An 18,371-nucleotide genomic window follows, 5' to 3' on the forward strand; every position below is an offset into this window, starting at 1 on the left:
TGACTTTCGGATTTGTCACGCACTACAACGGTGGAAGAAGTTAAGCTGTATATATATGAAAATAGTTTTGGAAAAGAAAAGCAAAGACAAAAAGCAGAGTATCAAAATGAAAAGAAAACAAGCAAATTTAATAGCCCAAAAATGCAGTAAAGGATATTCATCCCATGGTCAGGGCATCCATCCCTTGTGCCCTTGCTGTTTCTGACATGTAGCTTGGAAATATTTTAGAGCTGTTCATTTAAGGACATGATACAGAACAAAGACCAAAGACCGTGACTCAAACGTGACACACTTTTAGTTCTTTAAGGTTTACCAGATGAGGCAAAGAGCAGAATGGCACACAAAGCAGCAGGAAATAGAAAAGTATAAAAAGATTTATGCAAAACACGTCACCCACACATTCTAACACACACAAAGGCCTTAAGTAAAACATTATTAAATAGATTTTTTTTTTCTAAGCCAAGAGCAGAAACAAGCTTTAAATGCAGATTTAAAAATCCTGGTGGATTACAGAATACTCAGGTCGTTGGATTTAACATAAACATAAACATAAACCACAACCATAAGTGGAAATAAACAGAATTGCAGCATGAAGCTTAACGTCACAACACCTGGTAACAAAGTCATCTTAATTAGACATCTGCACAGTCTGGGATAGTTCTCCGTGTTTAACCACAGTGGGGTTTTTTTACTGGAGTAGTCCACATTAAAGACGTCCAGAAGGAAGAATGGACTTGAACATGTTGTGTTTAGGCACAGAAAAAGACATATAAAAATTTAACAACTTACAACCAAAATGTTTTCTAATCCAGTGTGACAGGTAACACGTCTTTAGGATAGTGGCCCACTGTGCAAGGGATTATGTGCATTATGTGCTGGCATTTGACTCTTCACTTTGCTTTAACGATTGGTGTATCATACTGTTGCAGCTTGGGGAATCGGAAGAGTCGACTTGATTGTATTGCTTATTTAACTGTGCAGTTGCATGCTTTCACATCAAGTGGTTCTCCATGACTGAAACAGGCCTTAAAATGCCATCAACAGGCATTATGTGAAACATATGACTTGTTATGCAGGAGGTGTGGGATTCTGGAGTAGCGAAAAGCGTGTGCAAAAAACCAAAATTTAAGCGTAAATTTAAGTTTGTTCCAAAGGTCACTTATGTCCTTCTTTGTGACTATCAAGGGGAGGTTTTGTAAAAGATCTGACTGTACCTTCAGAGGCTTATAGCCATGATTATACGGTAATGAAATAACAACTATTAAAAGTCCCATGCTTAAGGGCTTTTAGTTTGTTTTTTTCATAGTGTTTTTGATGACTATTACTCATTGTTAAATTAATCACAAATATAGGCAGACACAAAGGAATTAACAGCCAACACTGAAGTTCCTCTTAGTGTTACCAAAATTTATAGCCTCTTTGATTTGGTTTTTACAGCCTCCAATTTTAATTCTGTGGTTCATTCTCAGAGCTCAGCGCTGGTTACTTCCAGGCACAGGAAGCTCTTTCCAATGAAAAGGCTGTTAAAAACAGCAACAGACAAAAATACTGCACACCACTTACTCAGCACCATTCATAGACAAAGCAGTTTTTGAATCCAAATATGCAAATGTTTTCCTGCCCATTCATCATACTCCATAAGATGAAGTCTCCACTGCATTGGAAGGTTTTTTTCTAATTATATCCAACTTTATAAAAATGACTAAATGCAAGTTCCAATAAGGATTTTCTGTCATGGGAAACAGTTGCCCCAAATTGTGATTCATTTCTAAATCTAACCTGCTGTGAATAAAAAAATTAATAATATCAGCTGGAATGCATTCATGCATTACATTTCTACTTGCACAAACATGTATCGTACTGACTTGTGATATCAGTGTACACTCTAACCCTGTCCATCTGTAGAGAGGTCTCGTGGGATTAACAGGGCACTCATGCTGCTGGCATTTTAGTTGATGTGTTCTTCTAACCTTCTGTGGAAAATACAACGTGCACATGTTGAACGGAAGATGTGTTTTTCATCTCATTATTAATATTGTTTCAGAATGCTAACATAACCGCTGGAGTTAGAAATAACAAAAAAGACCCATAATGATATGACTTTTTAGCGTGTTACTTGTGTAATGAAGTGACTTGTCAGTGTTCCTCTGCTATCACTCGAAGAATGTCTCTCCTGGGACTCGTGGGGCAAAAGCAGGCTCAGCCAATCTCCGCTGCTACAAAATGACACAATATTAACTGGCCTTGAAGCTGCATGACCGGCAGCATAACAACTCCAAGGATCAGACACAAATCATCAAAATCTGTGACTCAGTGGAAAACAAACAGGCCAAGGACTCCAACAAAGAGCTCAGTGGACAAAAGCAGATATTAGAGGGGTGTGTGTGTGTGTGTGTGTGTGTGTGTGTGTGTGTGTGTGTGTGTGTGTGTGTGTGTGTGTGTGTGTGTGTGTGTGTGTGCCAGCCACTTCATTATGTAAACGCTGTAAACACACCGGTTGGAACTCCTTTTGCCTCAAGAACTGATTTAATTCTGGAAGCTGGAAACATGCCTCTAAGATTTTGATCCATATTAAAACATAGACTAAAATCTCTTAGCTAACTAGCATCAGTGATGTGCAGATTTCTCAGCTGCACATCCATCATGCAAATCTCCTCCTTCACCACATCCAAAAGGTGCTCTGTTAGATTAAGATTTGGTGACTGGGGCTGTTTGAGTCCAGTGAAGTCACTGTCGTGTTTGAGATGATTTGAGCTTTGTGACATGATGTATCCTGTTGAAAAGAGTCATCAGAAGACTGTGGTCATAAAGAAATGGGCACGGTCAGCAACAATACTCAGGTAGGTTGTTGTAACTGTGCTACCAGCATTCTTTCCTGGTCCTGTCATTTCAAGTATTGGAGCAGATATCAAGACTCACTTGGCCAGATAATGTTTTTCCGTTCTTCTGTTTTCCAAATTTGTGAAACAATACACAATGTAGCCTAAGTTTTGATCTGTTTCATGCTTAGATGTTGTTAGTGTTATTAAAGTTATTCGTTGCCTTCCTATCAGCTCAAAACAGCTCAAGCCCACTAAAATCACTCTTCACCCTTCTGATGCCCAGTTTAAACTTCAGTAGGTCATCTTGGCTGCATCTGCATGCCTAAGTGAACCGAGTTGCTGCCATCAGATGTGTTGATTAAATATTTGCATTAACAAGCAGTTGAGCAGGTGTACCGCATTGTCATCCTTTTTTATTATCTCTTCTTCTTTTATTCGCATTTAAAGAATTTAGTAATTTCTTTTCAGGAAGTGGTATGTTGGTACAGTTTGCTTGCAAATTTTCAAGCTTGGGAATTTAAAATTGAGTTTTAAAATTATTTTTATAACATTAAGAAAAACCTATACATGTTGTAAGTCATTTTCCTTCTATTTATAAATTATATTGCTGTTTGGGGTACATATGCACCCAAGCCTGAAGGGAACTTTGCATGATCATTATTATAATTTGATGATTCAATTAAAGTACTTCCCAGATTCAATGTGTTCTGAATTAAAGAAATGATTGAAGGAATTATTTAAAATTATTAAAAAAGTAACCATGTCTGTTCTTATATTATGGGAAGACATGGAAAAATGGTTTGATACAAAGTGAGATTTCAGAGATGGACTTTGTTTGCTTTTGCTCTTTTGATCCATTACTATTCCTAGCTAAAGTCTACTTCATTGGTAACACTCAGTTTTCCTGAGATCCACTCTAGATAAGAATCACAAATTTTATTATTATTATTATTATTATTAAATATAAAATGCATGTTCTACAACACTTAGGTTGGTCCACATAAAGCTCACATTCTGCACCGAAGTAAAAACAAAAATTATAGTAATGTGATTCAGTTGATTAAACTAAATAAATCCAGATATAAAACCTAAATAATGAATCTTTTAATTTATTCTTGAATATATTTCTGAGCCTCACAGTGTTTGTTTTACAGCCCTGAAAGTGACAACTCAAAGGCAGTGTGGGAAATCCAAATAAAACATTTAAGACCAAAACTTGTTTTGGCGATGTGGCTTGCATGTACAACTCTGCCTAGTGGTTTGGCAGAACATTGGCTGCACATTAAAACATTGAAAACAAATGAATAAATAAGTCCTTGCCAAACTGGGATTTAATCTGCTGCTGTGAATCTTGGCATCGCATCTGTATTTTTTGGAGATTTGGCTGAGATTTGGATATTTTGCTGTGATTGCACATTTCCTATCAGTCGTTTAGCTTTCTTTTTCTTGGTCCTGTTTAAAAAAATCACTCCCATCTCTCATGAAGTTGTCAGCCTTTCTCTTTATCTTTCCTGTGCCCTTCTGTCTTAGCTAATTAGCATCAATGCAGGTGGTCACGTTTGTGCTGCCATTAATAAGGAGAAAACACAAAGCAGGTGGTGTCAGCTTAAACTAATCTGACATTTATTGGTCACAGGTGTATAAGTTACAACATACAGTTTGACTAATCAAGGATTTTTACGTGTAGCATCTTTTATGAATTAAGCAAAGCACACCATCAGGGAATGCTCTTGAGAGTAACTAAGCTTTTTTATAAATGAGGATCTGACGCTTTAACCCGAGGCCTCAGTTCAAAACATCACCACGTCAAAACCCACAGTGGTGCTATTAACATGACTTAAGATTCGACTTTGACTGTGCCAGTTGGTTTTTCTGTGTTTCAGGAGATGGGAACCCTAAAGAGAGCAGTCCTTTCATCAACAGCAGTGCAGCCACTAACATGGATAAGAGCCAGCAGTATGATGGCAATAACATGGCTCTGTTTGAGGTGGGCGCACTCTTCACTGCCCTGTAATATAGGTTGCTGTCCTTAATTGTTATTATTAAGGAAATGTGACTGTATATGCTTTTAAGTTGAACTTTGCCTATATTTGTACTGCACTGCAGGAAGAGATGGATACCAGTCCCATGGTTTCCTCTCTGCTCAGCACTCTGGCTAACTACTCCAACCTGCCAACGGGCAGCAAAGAGCACGAAGAGGCTGAGAATAATGAGGAGGGGTCACGTCCATCTAAAAAACCTGTCAAGGTACAGTATGTTATATATGTGACCCATTTAACCTCACTCAAAACAACAAAAACAGGTGTAAAAGTGTCAAAATACTATCATATAATATGATTAGAAAATATCATAAAACAGGGAATTCTTTACTATTTATACCTATAATGTCAAACTCCCTACATGTAATTTGAAAATAATTAATATATGTCAAATCAAATGTATCTAATAATTTTATATTAAAAAATCCAAATCCTATAATATAGGACATAATAAAGGATATTTTTATTATGACCACACCTGTTTTTTCAGGTTGTCCAAATTTAAAAATGTAAAAACATAAAAAATTTAAAAATAAAAATGTTTAGAGAATTAAATACAGGCTGGTGAAATCACATGGTAAATGAAATTGGGAGTTCTCATAGTTTAACCATTTTTATTAATGTTTAGCAATGTTTAAATATAAGTGACTATAATTTATTAATTTAAATTATCAGTAAAAGTTCATAATAGAGTCAATATTTTTCTACTTTCTTAAATTTATTCCAAATCTGCTTCAAGTGTTGCGTCACTCAACACCTCATAAAAGAACGGTATTGTTTTGTTGCAGTTTGTACACAGGAAATAAGCTTTAAATTGCATCCAAACCTTTATCATCATTTTATGGAAGATTGGAAAAGAAAGCATCAAAGACAGTTTTTAACACCAGAGATGAAATTTACTACATTAAATTATAATGTAGTAAATTTATGTTTACCTACAAATGTTTAAAGGTACCCATATGGAAAAGAAATAGTAAAAACCTATATGATTTACTCTGACAATTATGGTGTAAGTAAATTTACGGACTGCATAAATCATTTTAGTTAGTGTGTAATTTCATAGCAATTTTGCAAAGACACAAACAGTATTTCCTCATCTTTTAAAAATGCTGCACTTTTTAGAACCATATTACGGAGTCGATTAACCTTGCATTTTTACATCTTTATCTAATATTCATTATGCTGCAGTTGTTAGTCGATTGTCCTTTTATTGTACTTGCATAAATTTGATAAGGACTGTTCTCCTTACAAGGAAAAATAAATGCCATTAAACTTTGCAGGTCTATGTGACATTACAATGATGTAGCGAAGTCTACGTTCATATTTATTTATTTCACAATCACCGTTTAAACCTAACTTTCAAAAGAAGTATACAGGAAAGGAGTGTCTTCTCTTCCTAAGATCATATGGGCCAAAACGTACACTTACAATATAAGTCAGGGAAACATTGTTTGTTTTTCTTAAAATCACTTATGCAATACTTAAATTTACTTACATTATAATTATTTGTTTCCTGTTTAAACCTGACTTGTTGCCCTCTATTGTGGTGTAAGTTCAAATATTTGTAGGTAGATATAATTACAGGTGTGGGATGAATTATGGAGTGTTACTTTTTTCAAAAGCTGTTTTTCTTACAATAAATGCAATAACAGAATGACTGAACAACAAAGTAATAACTGACTTATTAGCCAGAAAAAAAGGAGTTAGTGCACTTTGTATCATAAAGTTTTTAATTTGTTATTTTGTTTTGTGTATTTTCCAGGCACCTCAGCTGGGCACTCTAATGGGAGTGTACTTGCCGTGTATCCAGAATATTTTTGGGGTAATCCTCTTCCTGCGGATGACATGGATGGTTGGGATTGGAGGCGTCTTTGGCTCGTTTATAATCGTCTTCATGTGTTGTTCTACAGTGAGTAAAACTGCAGGATTTCCTACTGTGGGGGCGCCCTGAGCCTCGCCGATCTGACTGCTGGCTGTTCAGCGTTCAAGATTAATCAGTCAACTAAAGGCACTCAGCCTATCAATCTGGAAAAAGAGTGGTTTTGCAAACATTTACAACTGATCACTGAGATATCACAACTCTAACATCAATGACAGGAAAATACCGAATACCTCCTTACTGTGAATCCAACTGTTGGGAACTATTCATGTGGATATTTGTCACATGCAACCTACCTAAACATTGTGGCAGACCTATAGATGGTATAGAAAAGATGAATGCAGCCACCGCCGGTTGTTATCATACTGTTTGTTTGGAGCCAAGCTAATTAGTAACAGTAACAAACTACAAATAGCAGAATTCAACTCACCAAAAGTTTAGTGCAGTGTCTGTACCAAAGAGAAAGCAATATTAGCCGTAAAATAGTTCCACTCAAAAAGCTCTAGAAGGCACTAACACCACAAAAGTTGATGGCTACAACTGAAAAATCACACTAGTCAGATATTTTATATAATAATTCAGTCATTATAAGGAGGGAAACAATGTTTGGAGGCCCAAAACAATGTTTAAATGTTTAAAACAAAGTTTTAAACATTTTTTAATATGTAAGTCTGTGAGAACTGACTGGGACCCAGCCTCAAGTGGCCAATACTGGAACTGCAGATTCTGGTCTTTCAGGCGGAGATTCTGCTACTTGTGCAGACCAAGCAGATGCCATGTCTATGTCCAGGGGGGAGCTAGCAAAATATTAGGCAGGTGGCTTTAATATTGTTTCTGATCAGTGTACAACAGGCTGTGTGAATGTGATTTCCATTGTGCAGCTGCTGAAGGTGACATAGTAAATCCTGATAAACGGCATTCTGCCAGTAAACCCACTAACAGGCTTTCAGCACCATATTTCTCCCTGTATGTGGGCTTAATCAACAAAGGGGCTTAAAATGTATTACATGAAATGTTTTTCAAAAAATTAGAGAAAGAAAAAGGGAAACAAGTCTTTTAAGTAAGGGAAGACACTGACCGTTGGAATCTTACTATAATTAGTTTGTGTCTAAAAATAAGGTTTAACAAACCTAAATAGATAGCTTGTCTGATTTTTGCCAGCACTTTGTTGGAAGTTTCAGGGGCGTTAAAAGGACATGTCTGGATTTCATTGGATTTCACCCACACTGACATCACTAATAGATCATGTCTGGGCTTTATAAGTATAACCTCGGACTACTAGTTGCTGTAGTAGTATGCTGTTAAACTCAAATATTAAAGAGTTAAACTACAGACAAGTACCGTAAAAGTGTATCTAACTACCGTGCTCTGCTGTAACAGACTGTAGCTGAAGTGACAGCATGTGCCTAACCAGTCATTCCTGTGAGGAATGGTTCGACATGACCAGATGAGTCAGACTTTTGTGCTGCTGGATGTTTTCTCTACCATCCCCTCATTTCATCAGTGCCTCCCTGTCAGCCTTCCTTAATTTGACTTGCCCACCTGCTGCCTTTCAGAATCCTGTAATCCCCCCCTGTTGTCTGCTGCTGTTTTCAGACCATGCTCACAGCCATCTCCATGAGTGCCATTGCGACAAATGGAGTCGTACCAGGTGAGTGGATATCAGAGGGCATGCATTAGTATGTTTGTGTGCAACAGAGCGGTGCGCTGAGCCCTGTGTGTGTTTGCGACTCACAGCTGGAGGTTCGTATTACATGATCTCTCGCTCTCTGGGGCCCGAGTTTGGCGGTGCTGTCGGAATCTGCTTCTACTTGGGCACCACTTTTGCGGGTGCTATGTACATTCTCGGCTGTATTGAAATTCTGCTGGTAAGTCGATTGAATTTTTAAATGACAGGTTTATATTGCTTTTCATGTTTTTCTTATATGCCTTCAATATAATAACAGGAAAAGCACATCTGGAGATAATAAAGGCTGAATTCCAGTTATGTTAGTTTTGGGGTCCTGTTACTGGTTCGGTCTTGTAGTTAATGTGTTAGTTAAGTGAAAGAGATCCATTATTATTTTTTATAGATGTATTTTGGCCTTTATTATTTTTATGACAGGACGTGAGAGCAGACAGGTAAAGCAGGAAAGAGAACAGAGGAAATGACATCCAGGAAATTGTTCAGTGGGAAATCTGGGCCCCTGCAGAAGCGTTTCAGCATATGAGCTGCCCGCTCAACCCACTGAACTCTATCTGTACCCCACATGTTGTTATTTGGTTGTTTACACCTGTGATCTTCCGGCTAAATTGTCTTCAAACATTGGCTGTAAAACAGGAATCATTAGCGTACAGCATGTTCCAATAAATGATAATGAAAGGATAGCAGGCAAGAAGGGGACAGGGGGGGAAAAGCAAGGTTACTCTCCCACTTTAAACTAAATAACTCACATTCACATAGTACAGTAATTTTTAACCCAGTGAACTTTTTTTTAATGTGTTAATTTATTTTATTCTCATTGCTTTAGTGTGTTTTCTTTTCTTTATTTCCATTATTATGAAAATGATACAAATGTGCTTTGGCGAGGTAAATTGCATTATTGAAAAAATAATGCAATTGAGGAGATTTGGTGACATTTTCCTGTTTCTGCATAGTAGCTGACTGACGTTTTGCCAAACTGACAGATGATGTGGTTTCTCAGGAAAAAAAACATAAACCTATAAACACCGACTAGCCTCATGGCAAGGATTTAACAAGATGCTGTGAACATTTCTTTGAGATTTTGGTCCATATTGATATCACAGCATCGCACAGTTGCTGCTGATTTCTTAGCTGCACATCCAGGATCCAAATCCGTTCCACCACATCGCAAAGAGTCCAAACAGTTTGAGATTTAAGTCTTCTGAGATCCTGCTGGACACAGCAATCAGAAAATGGAAACACTATCATCATTTATGATGTGACACGGTCCATTCATTCACTAAAGTGTGTCAAAAAATACTTGCACTATTACAGCACCGCCAGCAGCGGCAGCAGCAGCCTGAACTTTAATACAGGGCAGGTTGGATTGATGTTTGCATGTTGCTTTCATGTTGCCCAATTCTGACCCTAAGATCTCAATGTTGCAGAATAAATCAAGACTCATCAGACCAAGTAGTGTTTTTCCAGTATTGTCCAAGTTTTCAGTTTCCTGTTCTTAGCCGACAGGAGAAGAAGAGACACCTGTTGTGAAGCAGTTCAAAAGTCACTTAAATCACCATATGTCCCCATTCCGATGCTTAGTTTGAGCTTCAGCAGCCCATCTTGGCCATACCTACATGTCTCAATGCACTGAGCTACTGTCATGTGATTGGCTGATAACATATTCGTGTTAATACACAGTCACCAGGTGTACGTAATCAAGTATTTATAACATTATAATGATAATGTTTTGCTTTTTTAGAACTAAAAGGATAAATAATAAAATGTGTTTTTATATATCGCATGACGTTGTTTTTTTATTAACAAAAAAATAATTTGCATAAACATATTTATATGTAGATTCTCTACAATACTTCTGCAAACTTTGTCTTATTCTTCTCACCCACTCTAACCCTGTCTTCCTCCACTAATTTGTCTCTTTCAGATTTATATTGTTCCCCAGGCAGCCATCTTTAAGATTGAGGGCCTGGAGGGCCCCGAGGCAGAAGCAGCATTGCTCAACAACATGCGAGTGTACGGCACTATTGTGCTGAGCTTGATGGCACTGGTGGTGTTTGTGGGGGTCAAATATGTCAATAAGTTGGCACTGGTCTTCCTGGCCTGTGTCATACTTTCTATTCTGTCTGTCTATGCTGGAGTCATCAAGACTGCCATTGACCCCCCTGTGTTTCCGTAAGTGACTCTTTATTCACTGGTACAAATCCATAATGATGTCGAATTATCCTACGTGACAGGTATGCCCTGGGCTGGTTGTCTTTGCAGCGTCTGTCTGCTGGGAAATCGAACTCTTCTTTCTAAAGGATATGATGTCTGCGCAAAGGTCATTGAGATAGACAACGAGACTGTCACCACCAAACTGTGGAGGAGCTTTTGTGATTCGGAGTACCTCAATGCCACTTGTGACGAATACTTCAACAATAACAATGTTACAGAGATACAAGGTATTCCAGGGGTCACTAGTGGCATCCTGGCAGGTACATTTTTCAGTGTAAACCACCTTCTGTTGGGTTCTTGGCCAACCACAGTTCAGTATGTATTAAAGATTAAATTCCTAAACTTGGTCTCTCTTTCTCTCAGAGAACCTGTTTGGTAACTATCTGGAGAAAGGGATGATTCTGGAAAAGCGTGGACTTGTATCCGACGTGGATCCAGACAGTCCCACAACGAGCTCAAACCGCTACGTTCTTGCAGATATCACCAGCTTCTTCACTCTGCTGGTGGGAATTTATTTCCCATCTGTCACAGGTTAGTCCCAGGAAGGCACACTAAAGAGGTCCATTATGCTTTGTTTTTTTGTTTGTTGTTTTGTTTGTTTGTGTGTGGTTTTTTTTTATCATAGGTGTCTGGAAAACTCCTCTAACTCGGGTCAAATAACTGCATGTAATATGCACCAGACCCTGCAGTTCTCTTAATGCCTGCTCGGAAATGTTAGAAATTGTTTTGGCTTTGTCTAACCACTTTAACCACTTTCCTGCTTAGCAGACAGCAGTTTCTACTTAGACAGTTTACTTTGTTTTCAGGTGTGAGAGATGGTGGTTGCAAATAAATGTTAATGGGGGTTTTTTTTATGCTCGCCGGATGTATAAATGGGAAAATATTTGCTTACAAGTTCTCCGTGCCAGTTTGTTGTTGTTTTTTGGTGACCTGTCAGTCTCGAGTTCACAGTTTGTTTTTGCTGCCCTCCAGTGGCCAAAGAAAACAGCACCTTTAACATGACTGAAGTCAGTAAAGTGCTTAGTATTCCATAAAGGTGGAAGTTAGTAATTACCCTTTATATCCTCTGAAAACCTGAGTCTGATTATTATAATATTATCAAGTCACAACTCTCCCGATTATTTAACCTTCTGCTCAAAGGTATCATGGCTGGCTCCAACCGCTCCGGAGATCTGCGTGACGCTCAGAAGTCAATCCCTATCGGCACCATCGCAGCCATTAGCACCACGTCAACTGTGTGTATCCTTCAGTGAACCAAGGCCGGTTAAAAATAAACATTAATATAACTTTTCACAAGTTATTGTTACCTTTTCTACCTTTTCGGTCGTGTGGTCCTTATCAGCTTTTTTTACCCAGACATGTCCTGTGTGGTGCTGTTTGGTGCTTGTATAGAAGGAGTCGTCCTAAGAGACAAGTAATTCTACTTCTATTAAATTAAATTTTGGACCGTTATACTCCGAAAATGTTTGTAGTTTGAGGTTTGTGCCTTAATATTATTGTAAACTGGGCACATGTGTGACAGCAAAATGTTTGACAGGCCCAATAAAAAGTCAGAAAGGAAGAATGTAGGGAATACAGACCTGCACAGGTTGCTAACAATTTTAACAAATGTGTAGCTTCAGTTTAATAATAGTGCATTTCACTATGTGCAGCAATAAGTGAGTACATTACACTTTACAAAATTAAACATTTAGCACAGCTTCAGACTGCTTGCAGTTGTGTTTATCTGAGGAGTTATTTTCAGTAAAAATCAGAAACACTGAATCACAGCTGAGTCTAAAACGATGCTCTCAGTCATCTGTTAGCAGAACTCAGCTGTTCACTGTTTGTACCTGACTGAGCACAGGTTGGTCGAACATTTGCATTCACTGTGTTAACGCAGGAGCTCTGTCTTCATGTTCCTGCAGGTTTGGCGAAGGGGTCAGTGGCAACCTTGTAATAGGTACGCTGGCATGGCCGTCCCCGTGGGTTATTGTATTTGGCTCCTTCTTCTCCACCTGCGGAGCGGGACTTCAGAGTCTGACAGGAGCTCCCCGTCTCCTCCAGGCCATCTCAAGGGATGGCATCATCCCCTTCCTTAGAGTGAGTACAGAAATCTATCTCTGTCTTAAATACAGACCTCTCAGAGCTTCCAACTGAGCCAGAAATGTTGTGGGGACTTGAAGATATTCTTGTCCCCACTCTAGGCTGTTATAGTTGACTAAAACTAAACAAAAAACTGAAACTAGATGTGAAAAACATTTTAGTTAACTAAAATAAAAAAAATTAAAACTAACTGACACTATTTTGTGAACTTGTGAAAACTGACAACTAGACATATTTATTGAAACCGAAACATATCCTCCATACAACAATAATTTATAACAACTAAAACTAAGACTTAATCTAAAAGAAACTAAACTCAAACTAAAACTGAAGACACAATTATTAATAATTGGTAAATATGACATTATTTATTTGTATGTCACTTGTGTTGTTGCAGATCTTTGGGCACGGTAAAGCCAACGGGGAACCCACGTGGGCGCTTCTACTGACAGCTAGCATCTGTGAGATTGGCATCATCATAGCCTCTCTGGATTCAGTCGCACCAATCCTCTCCATGTATTGCTCACCGATAAACACAACAACTAAAGCAAAGATTCTTTTTTGTGGTTTCTGTTCTTACTGTTTTCTCTCTTTCCCTTCATCTGTTTCTTTAGGTTCTTCTTGATGTGCTACATGTTCGTCAATCTCGCCTGCGCCCTGCAGACGTTGCTGAGGACCCCAAACTGGAGACCCAGATTTAAGTTCTACCACTGGTGAGTTTGTGGGTCAGAGTATGAAAGCTTTCTAAAAACTCTTGCATGTGTTTTATAATCTGAAATTTACATTTACTTTGACATGTACTTTGAGTTTCCACACCAAAATGCATGTTGGTGTTCATTGTGTGTAGCAAATATAAATTTATGTATTTATATCAAAATATATTATTATTTAAAGCTTTGCACATCCTTTTTTAAAATGTATTTTAAATACTGGATCATTTGCAGTCATATTTAAGTTTGCAGTCTTTTTCCTCGGTGCTGTTGCTGACACATTGCTGCTTTTCTTTGCATATTGATATTGCCTGTTGATCATTTTAACACTGAAAACACTGGCAGAGATGTGTATCACATAATGTGTTTATACTTGCAGTAGATGTGATTCAAACATGCATAAAATTCTTTAACTATCCCAAAGATATCATAGATATTCATCACATATGGTGCGAGGATTTAAGCTCTGCTTAAAGACAGATTCTGGATTTGATGTAAAGAAACCACCCCTGTGAGAATCTCCATAAAAAGACCTGAAGTTTGTGTGTTTGTCTTCCACGATGAGCTTAAAAATTTCTTGTTTCCATTAATCAGCCAGTTGTGTGAAGCTGGCAGAACTCTGGGTTTGACTAAACATGACGTCCTGTCCCCTGCAGGGCTCTGTCTTTCCTGGGTATGAGCTTGTGCTTATCACTCATGTTCATGTGTTCCTGGTATTATGCAATTGTGGCTATGGGCATCGCCACCTGCATCTACAAATACATTGAGTTCTGTGGGTAAGAAATAATAATTTGTTCAATGATCATTTGAGAAAGGATTCTTTGATAAAAGTCACAGAGTAGTCTATTTTTTATGTATCTGGATGCTGTAGGTATGACCAGAGCTAATAATTTAATGTGCTTTGAGACAGAGCTGAGAAGGAGTGGGGTGATGGGATACGTGGGATCTCGCTCAGCGCTGCTCGCTTTGCTCTGATGAGGCTGGAGGAGGGACCACCACACACAAAGAACTGGAGGTCAGCTCATCTTTAATAGAGCTGGTTGGCTTTTGCCTGTGATTATCACTGACTGATTTTGTTTGTTATTAGGCCTCAGATCCTGGTCCTAGTGAGCATGGACGCTGAGCAAAACATCGAGCAGCCTCGTCTTCTATCTCTGACCAATCAGCTAAAAGCTGGGAAGGGTCTGACTATTGTTGGCACCTGTGTTCAAGGAACCTTCCTTGACAATTACACTGAAGCTCATAAGGCAGATCAGGTCTGTTACTCTTTAACACACACTTAAACTTCTGACACATGCACAGAAGAATCGCCACTTTCTCTAACAGCTGCGCCTGCCCTCTATCTGTGTCCCTGCAGTCGTTGCGTAAGTTGATGGAGACAGAGAAAGTAAAGGGCTTCACTCAGGTCGTCATCTCCTCCAACCTCAGAGATGGAACATCCCACTTGATTCAGGTTGGAGGACTTGGAGGTCTGAAGCACAACACGGTGATGGTCAGCTGGCCCCGTAACTGGAAACAGCCTGAGTGCCACCAGGAATTTAGGAACTTCATTGGTAAGTTATCAAGTGAAATAGAAGCTCTCTTAGTTGTTAATAAACATCAGCATCAAATATTATACCAAATACCAAATCAGGGGCATTGAAAAAGTTTGGTAAAAAAGATAGGTAATCCTTTGCTCTGCCCCCCATCGGGTTACTTTTCTCCTGTTCCTCTGTAGAGGTGGTTAGAGAGACAACTATAGCCAGTATAGCCTTGTTGGTTCCTAAGAATATTTCCAGCTATCCATCCAATGGAGAGCGTTTCACTGAAGGCCACATTGACGTGTGGTGGGTTGTCCACGATGGAGGCATGCTAATGCTTCTGCCTTTCCTCTTGCGCCAGCATAAGGTGAGGAACAAGAAACTGTGGATTCTTTTCACTTAAATGAGCACAAGTTAAGTGTGATAGTAGTGTGTTTGGAAAAAAAAAAACACTGTCTTCGAGGCACATTGGTTACGTCGTTATCGTTTTTTTTCTTGCTATAGGTGTGGAGGAAGTGCAAGATGCGTATTTTCACTGTAGCTCAGATGGATGACAACAGCATCCAGATGAAGAAAGACCTCATCACCTTCCTCTATCACCTGCGCATTGACGCCGTAGTGGAAGTGGTTGAGATGGTGAGAGATTTGTCTGGCACATATTCTGTGCTCACAAACAAATCCTGCCAGGAGCGGCCTAAAAGAACAGTTTCTCGAAGGATCCCTTTTTTTGCCGTTATTCCAAAGTAACACATGGATTTCATGTGACGTGTGTTTTTCCTTTACAGCATGACGGTGACATCTCAGCCTATACCTATGAGAAGACACTGATAATGGAGCAGCGATCACAGATCCTCAAACAAATGCATCTGACCAAGAATGAAATGGAGAGAGAGGTAAGCCAGGAACAAATTTAATTTTAGCTACGTTGACAGCCAAAGCACTGTTTCATTATCACTATGGGCATTAAATATCCGCTCTGGGGAAAGGAACTGCTTCATGATGAGGTATCTGTGTCTGTACATGTTTAGACTGATTTGCAGATAGAAAAAAATGAACTCCAGTGGGAATATAGGAATCAGATGATGTTTTTTGTTTGTTTGTTTTTCTCACAGATCCAGAGCATTACAGATTCATCCCGTGGGTCCATACGGCGTAAAAATCCATCTGCCTTGCGGTCACAGCGAAGCGCTGAGGAGGGAGCTGGTGCAGCAGAAAAACTAGAAGAGGAGGTAAAGCTGATCCAGTGTGTAATGTACAGTACTTCTGTCCTCACTTCCTTCAAACACCTGTTGCATTTTATGCCAGGTTTTAGTTTTTCTAGTTGCTGCTCAATTATTCCTTACAGTTCACTGATCAAAAATCCACCTTTTCTGACAAGCGTCTCTTTTCTCTGTATCACCCGCTCATGTGATGGTGTTTGTCTGTCAGCCTGGGGCCGTCTCCAACCCAAAACAGGTACAACTGAGCCACAGCAAGAATGTCTCCACACCAACCAGCCCCACAAGCCCCACGTCCCCTGCTGCACCTGCAGGTGGTGCTGTCGTCTGGCCCGACAACAAGGGTGCGGAAAAGGAGAAGAGCCTCCTAACAGCGACCTCGGAAGCGGGCAAAGACTTCTTCAACATGAAGCCGTGAGTGATCTGTCAGCTTAATTTAGCTCAGCAATCCTGCACAGGAAACGGGCATCGCACCCAGGATAGTAAGATCAGCCAGAGTTTTAAAAGTGACCGTCTAAACTTGTGCAAACATGCTGAGAAAAACAGCTGTGATCCATCAGGGCATGGATGTGTGGCCTCTGGGATGTCTGGCAGCAGGATGTTGGGCCCTCTGGGTCTTGTTGGTTGTGGTGTGGTGTTTCTGTGCAACAGGCTTGTTCTGGCACATCCTCTGAATGTTTAATAGGATCGAGTTTGGAAGAGTTAACGCCAGTATGAGTCACGTTACCAGTAACTGTAATGTTGTAGCTAATCCAAATGACCCACACAGTCATTTGTAAATATTTGTGCGTATCGACCCATGTCACAGGACTTAAAGCAACACTGTGGCAAACAAAACTTTGAACTTAACAGTGACATGAAAAAGAATTAGTTCTGCAGTTTATTCGTCTTCTGTCACATGATCGTCAATCGTGGTGTGAGAGCATTTCTTTCATTTCATCTAATTCATAATTGCACACCAAATTACTGTCATGTTTTGTGTATTTGTAGTTCAGTTAAATTTAATTTATACAGTGTCAGTTGACAACATCACCGTTAGCCTAAGGTGCTTTATATTGTGAGGCATATTCCTTCAGCAATGCTCAGTCACACTAGGGAAAATAGGGGTAATCTTACTGTGAGAGGGTACAATGAAATTGCTATCTTGTTGCCTTTGAAACAGTTGCTTTGAAGAAGAGCACCAGATGTGGCAATCACTCGTAACTTCAGGGCCTCACTGATAAAACGGCAATAAGAATGAGTCAGCCTGCTATCAGTTTGCAGTTGACAGGGTTCAAATTTGGAAATACATGCAATATGTTTTATGGTAATACAACAATGAACTGTGATGTTGGCTACATACACAGAAATTCACATTACTTACATCAGAGTCCAGAAAGCATGTTGTGTTGGAAGCCTACATAAATGTATCCACAAATAGTGGCTATAATCTGCAGTGACATGCACGCAGAAACTTTGCATTTATGCGCCCCAGGGTGGCTGTGGCTACAATGTAGCTTGCCATCACCAGTGTGTGAATGGGTGGATGACTGGATATGTAAAGCGCTTTGGGGTCCTTAGGGACTAGTAAAGCGCTATATAAATACAGGCCATTTACCATTTATTTACCATATAAGAGTATAACCATAATGCAACTAGTTGTGTCGAGTCCCTTATTGCAAAGGGACATATTGTAGATGAGTGGCACTCATCTGCTCATCTCACAGACTCAGACTGACAATCTGTCTGTATTTATAAATGATGTGATATCCCATCCAGTCACCTTGATATTAAAAGTTGCAACAGGTGTTTATAGGTGTTACATGCTCAAAATCACAGTGTATATCCATATTAGGACATTAAAAACTACTACAGTCTTCTGTTCACTTCTAAAGATGCTCAGTCAATATAAAAGATTTAACCACCAATAAATGTAGCCTTCTGTGTGACCATATATTGTTTCCTTCTACACATGCTCCAGGGAATGGGAGAACTTGTAAGTATTTTCATTTTTAGACACCGTGAGTTGAGCTGAGCGATCGATTTAAAAATGAAACCTGCTGTGACCCAATGTTTCCTGCCTCAGGAACCAGACGGACGTGAGGCGTATGCATACAGCAATGAGGCTCAATGAGGTCATCACGAAGAAGTCCAAGGAGGCAAAACTTGTCCTGCTCAACATGCCGGGACCACCAAAGAACCGTGTGGGCGAAGAAAACTGT

The 18,371-nt window shown here is 39.3% G+C and overlaps 1 protein-coding gene across 1 annotated transcript in view; it reads left to right on the forward strand.

Annotated features, from left to right (window-relative positions):
• Positions 1–18,371, forward strand: part of slc12a5b (solute carrier family 12 member 5b) — a 38,311-nt gene that overhangs the window by 17,451 nt on the left and 2,489 nt on the right. Inside the window, exons 2-25 of the mRNA XM_080900011.1 lie at positions 4,706–4,809; positions 4,929–5,069; positions 6,624–6,770; positions 8,337–8,391; positions 8,478–8,608; positions 10,349–10,596; positions 10,687–10,898; positions 11,002–11,169; positions 11,779–11,877; positions 11,995–12,052; positions 12,546–12,720; positions 13,121–13,239; positions 13,338–13,436; positions 14,090–14,209; positions 14,344–14,448; positions 14,521–14,689; positions 14,791–14,986; positions 15,151–15,320; positions 15,458–15,589; positions 15,739–15,846; positions 16,066–16,182; positions 16,382–16,584; positions 18,131–18,145; positions 18,236–18,369. Coding sequence (XP_080756137.1) covers positions 4,706–4,809; positions 4,929–5,069; positions 6,624–6,770; positions 8,337–8,391; positions 8,478–8,608; positions 10,349–10,596; positions 10,687–10,898; positions 11,002–11,169; positions 11,779–11,877; positions 11,995–12,052; positions 12,546–12,720; positions 13,121–13,239; positions 13,338–13,436; positions 14,090–14,209; positions 14,344–14,448; positions 14,521–14,689; positions 14,791–14,986; positions 15,151–15,320; positions 15,458–15,589; positions 15,739–15,846; positions 16,066–16,182; positions 16,382–16,584; positions 18,131–18,145; positions 18,236–18,369 — 3,225 coding nt within the window. The remainder of the gene's footprint in view (positions 1–4,705; positions 4,810–4,928; positions 5,070–6,623; positions 6,771–8,336; positions 8,392–8,477; positions 8,609–10,348; positions 10,597–10,686; positions 10,899–11,001; positions 11,170–11,778; positions 11,878–11,994; positions 12,053–12,545; positions 12,721–13,120; positions 13,240–13,337; positions 13,437–14,089; positions 14,210–14,343; positions 14,449–14,520; positions 14,690–14,790; positions 14,987–15,150; positions 15,321–15,457; positions 15,590–15,738; positions 15,847–16,065; positions 16,183–16,381; positions 16,585–18,130; positions 18,146–18,235; positions 18,370–18,371) is intronic.

Source organism: Rhamphochromis sp. 'chilingali', assembly GCF_963969265.1.
Source record: "Rhamphochromis sp. 'chilingali' genome assembly, chromosome: 12".
Taxonomy (NCBI): domain Eukaryota; kingdom Metazoa; phylum Chordata; class Actinopteri; order Cichliformes; family Cichlidae; genus Rhamphochromis; species Rhamphochromis sp. 'chilingali'.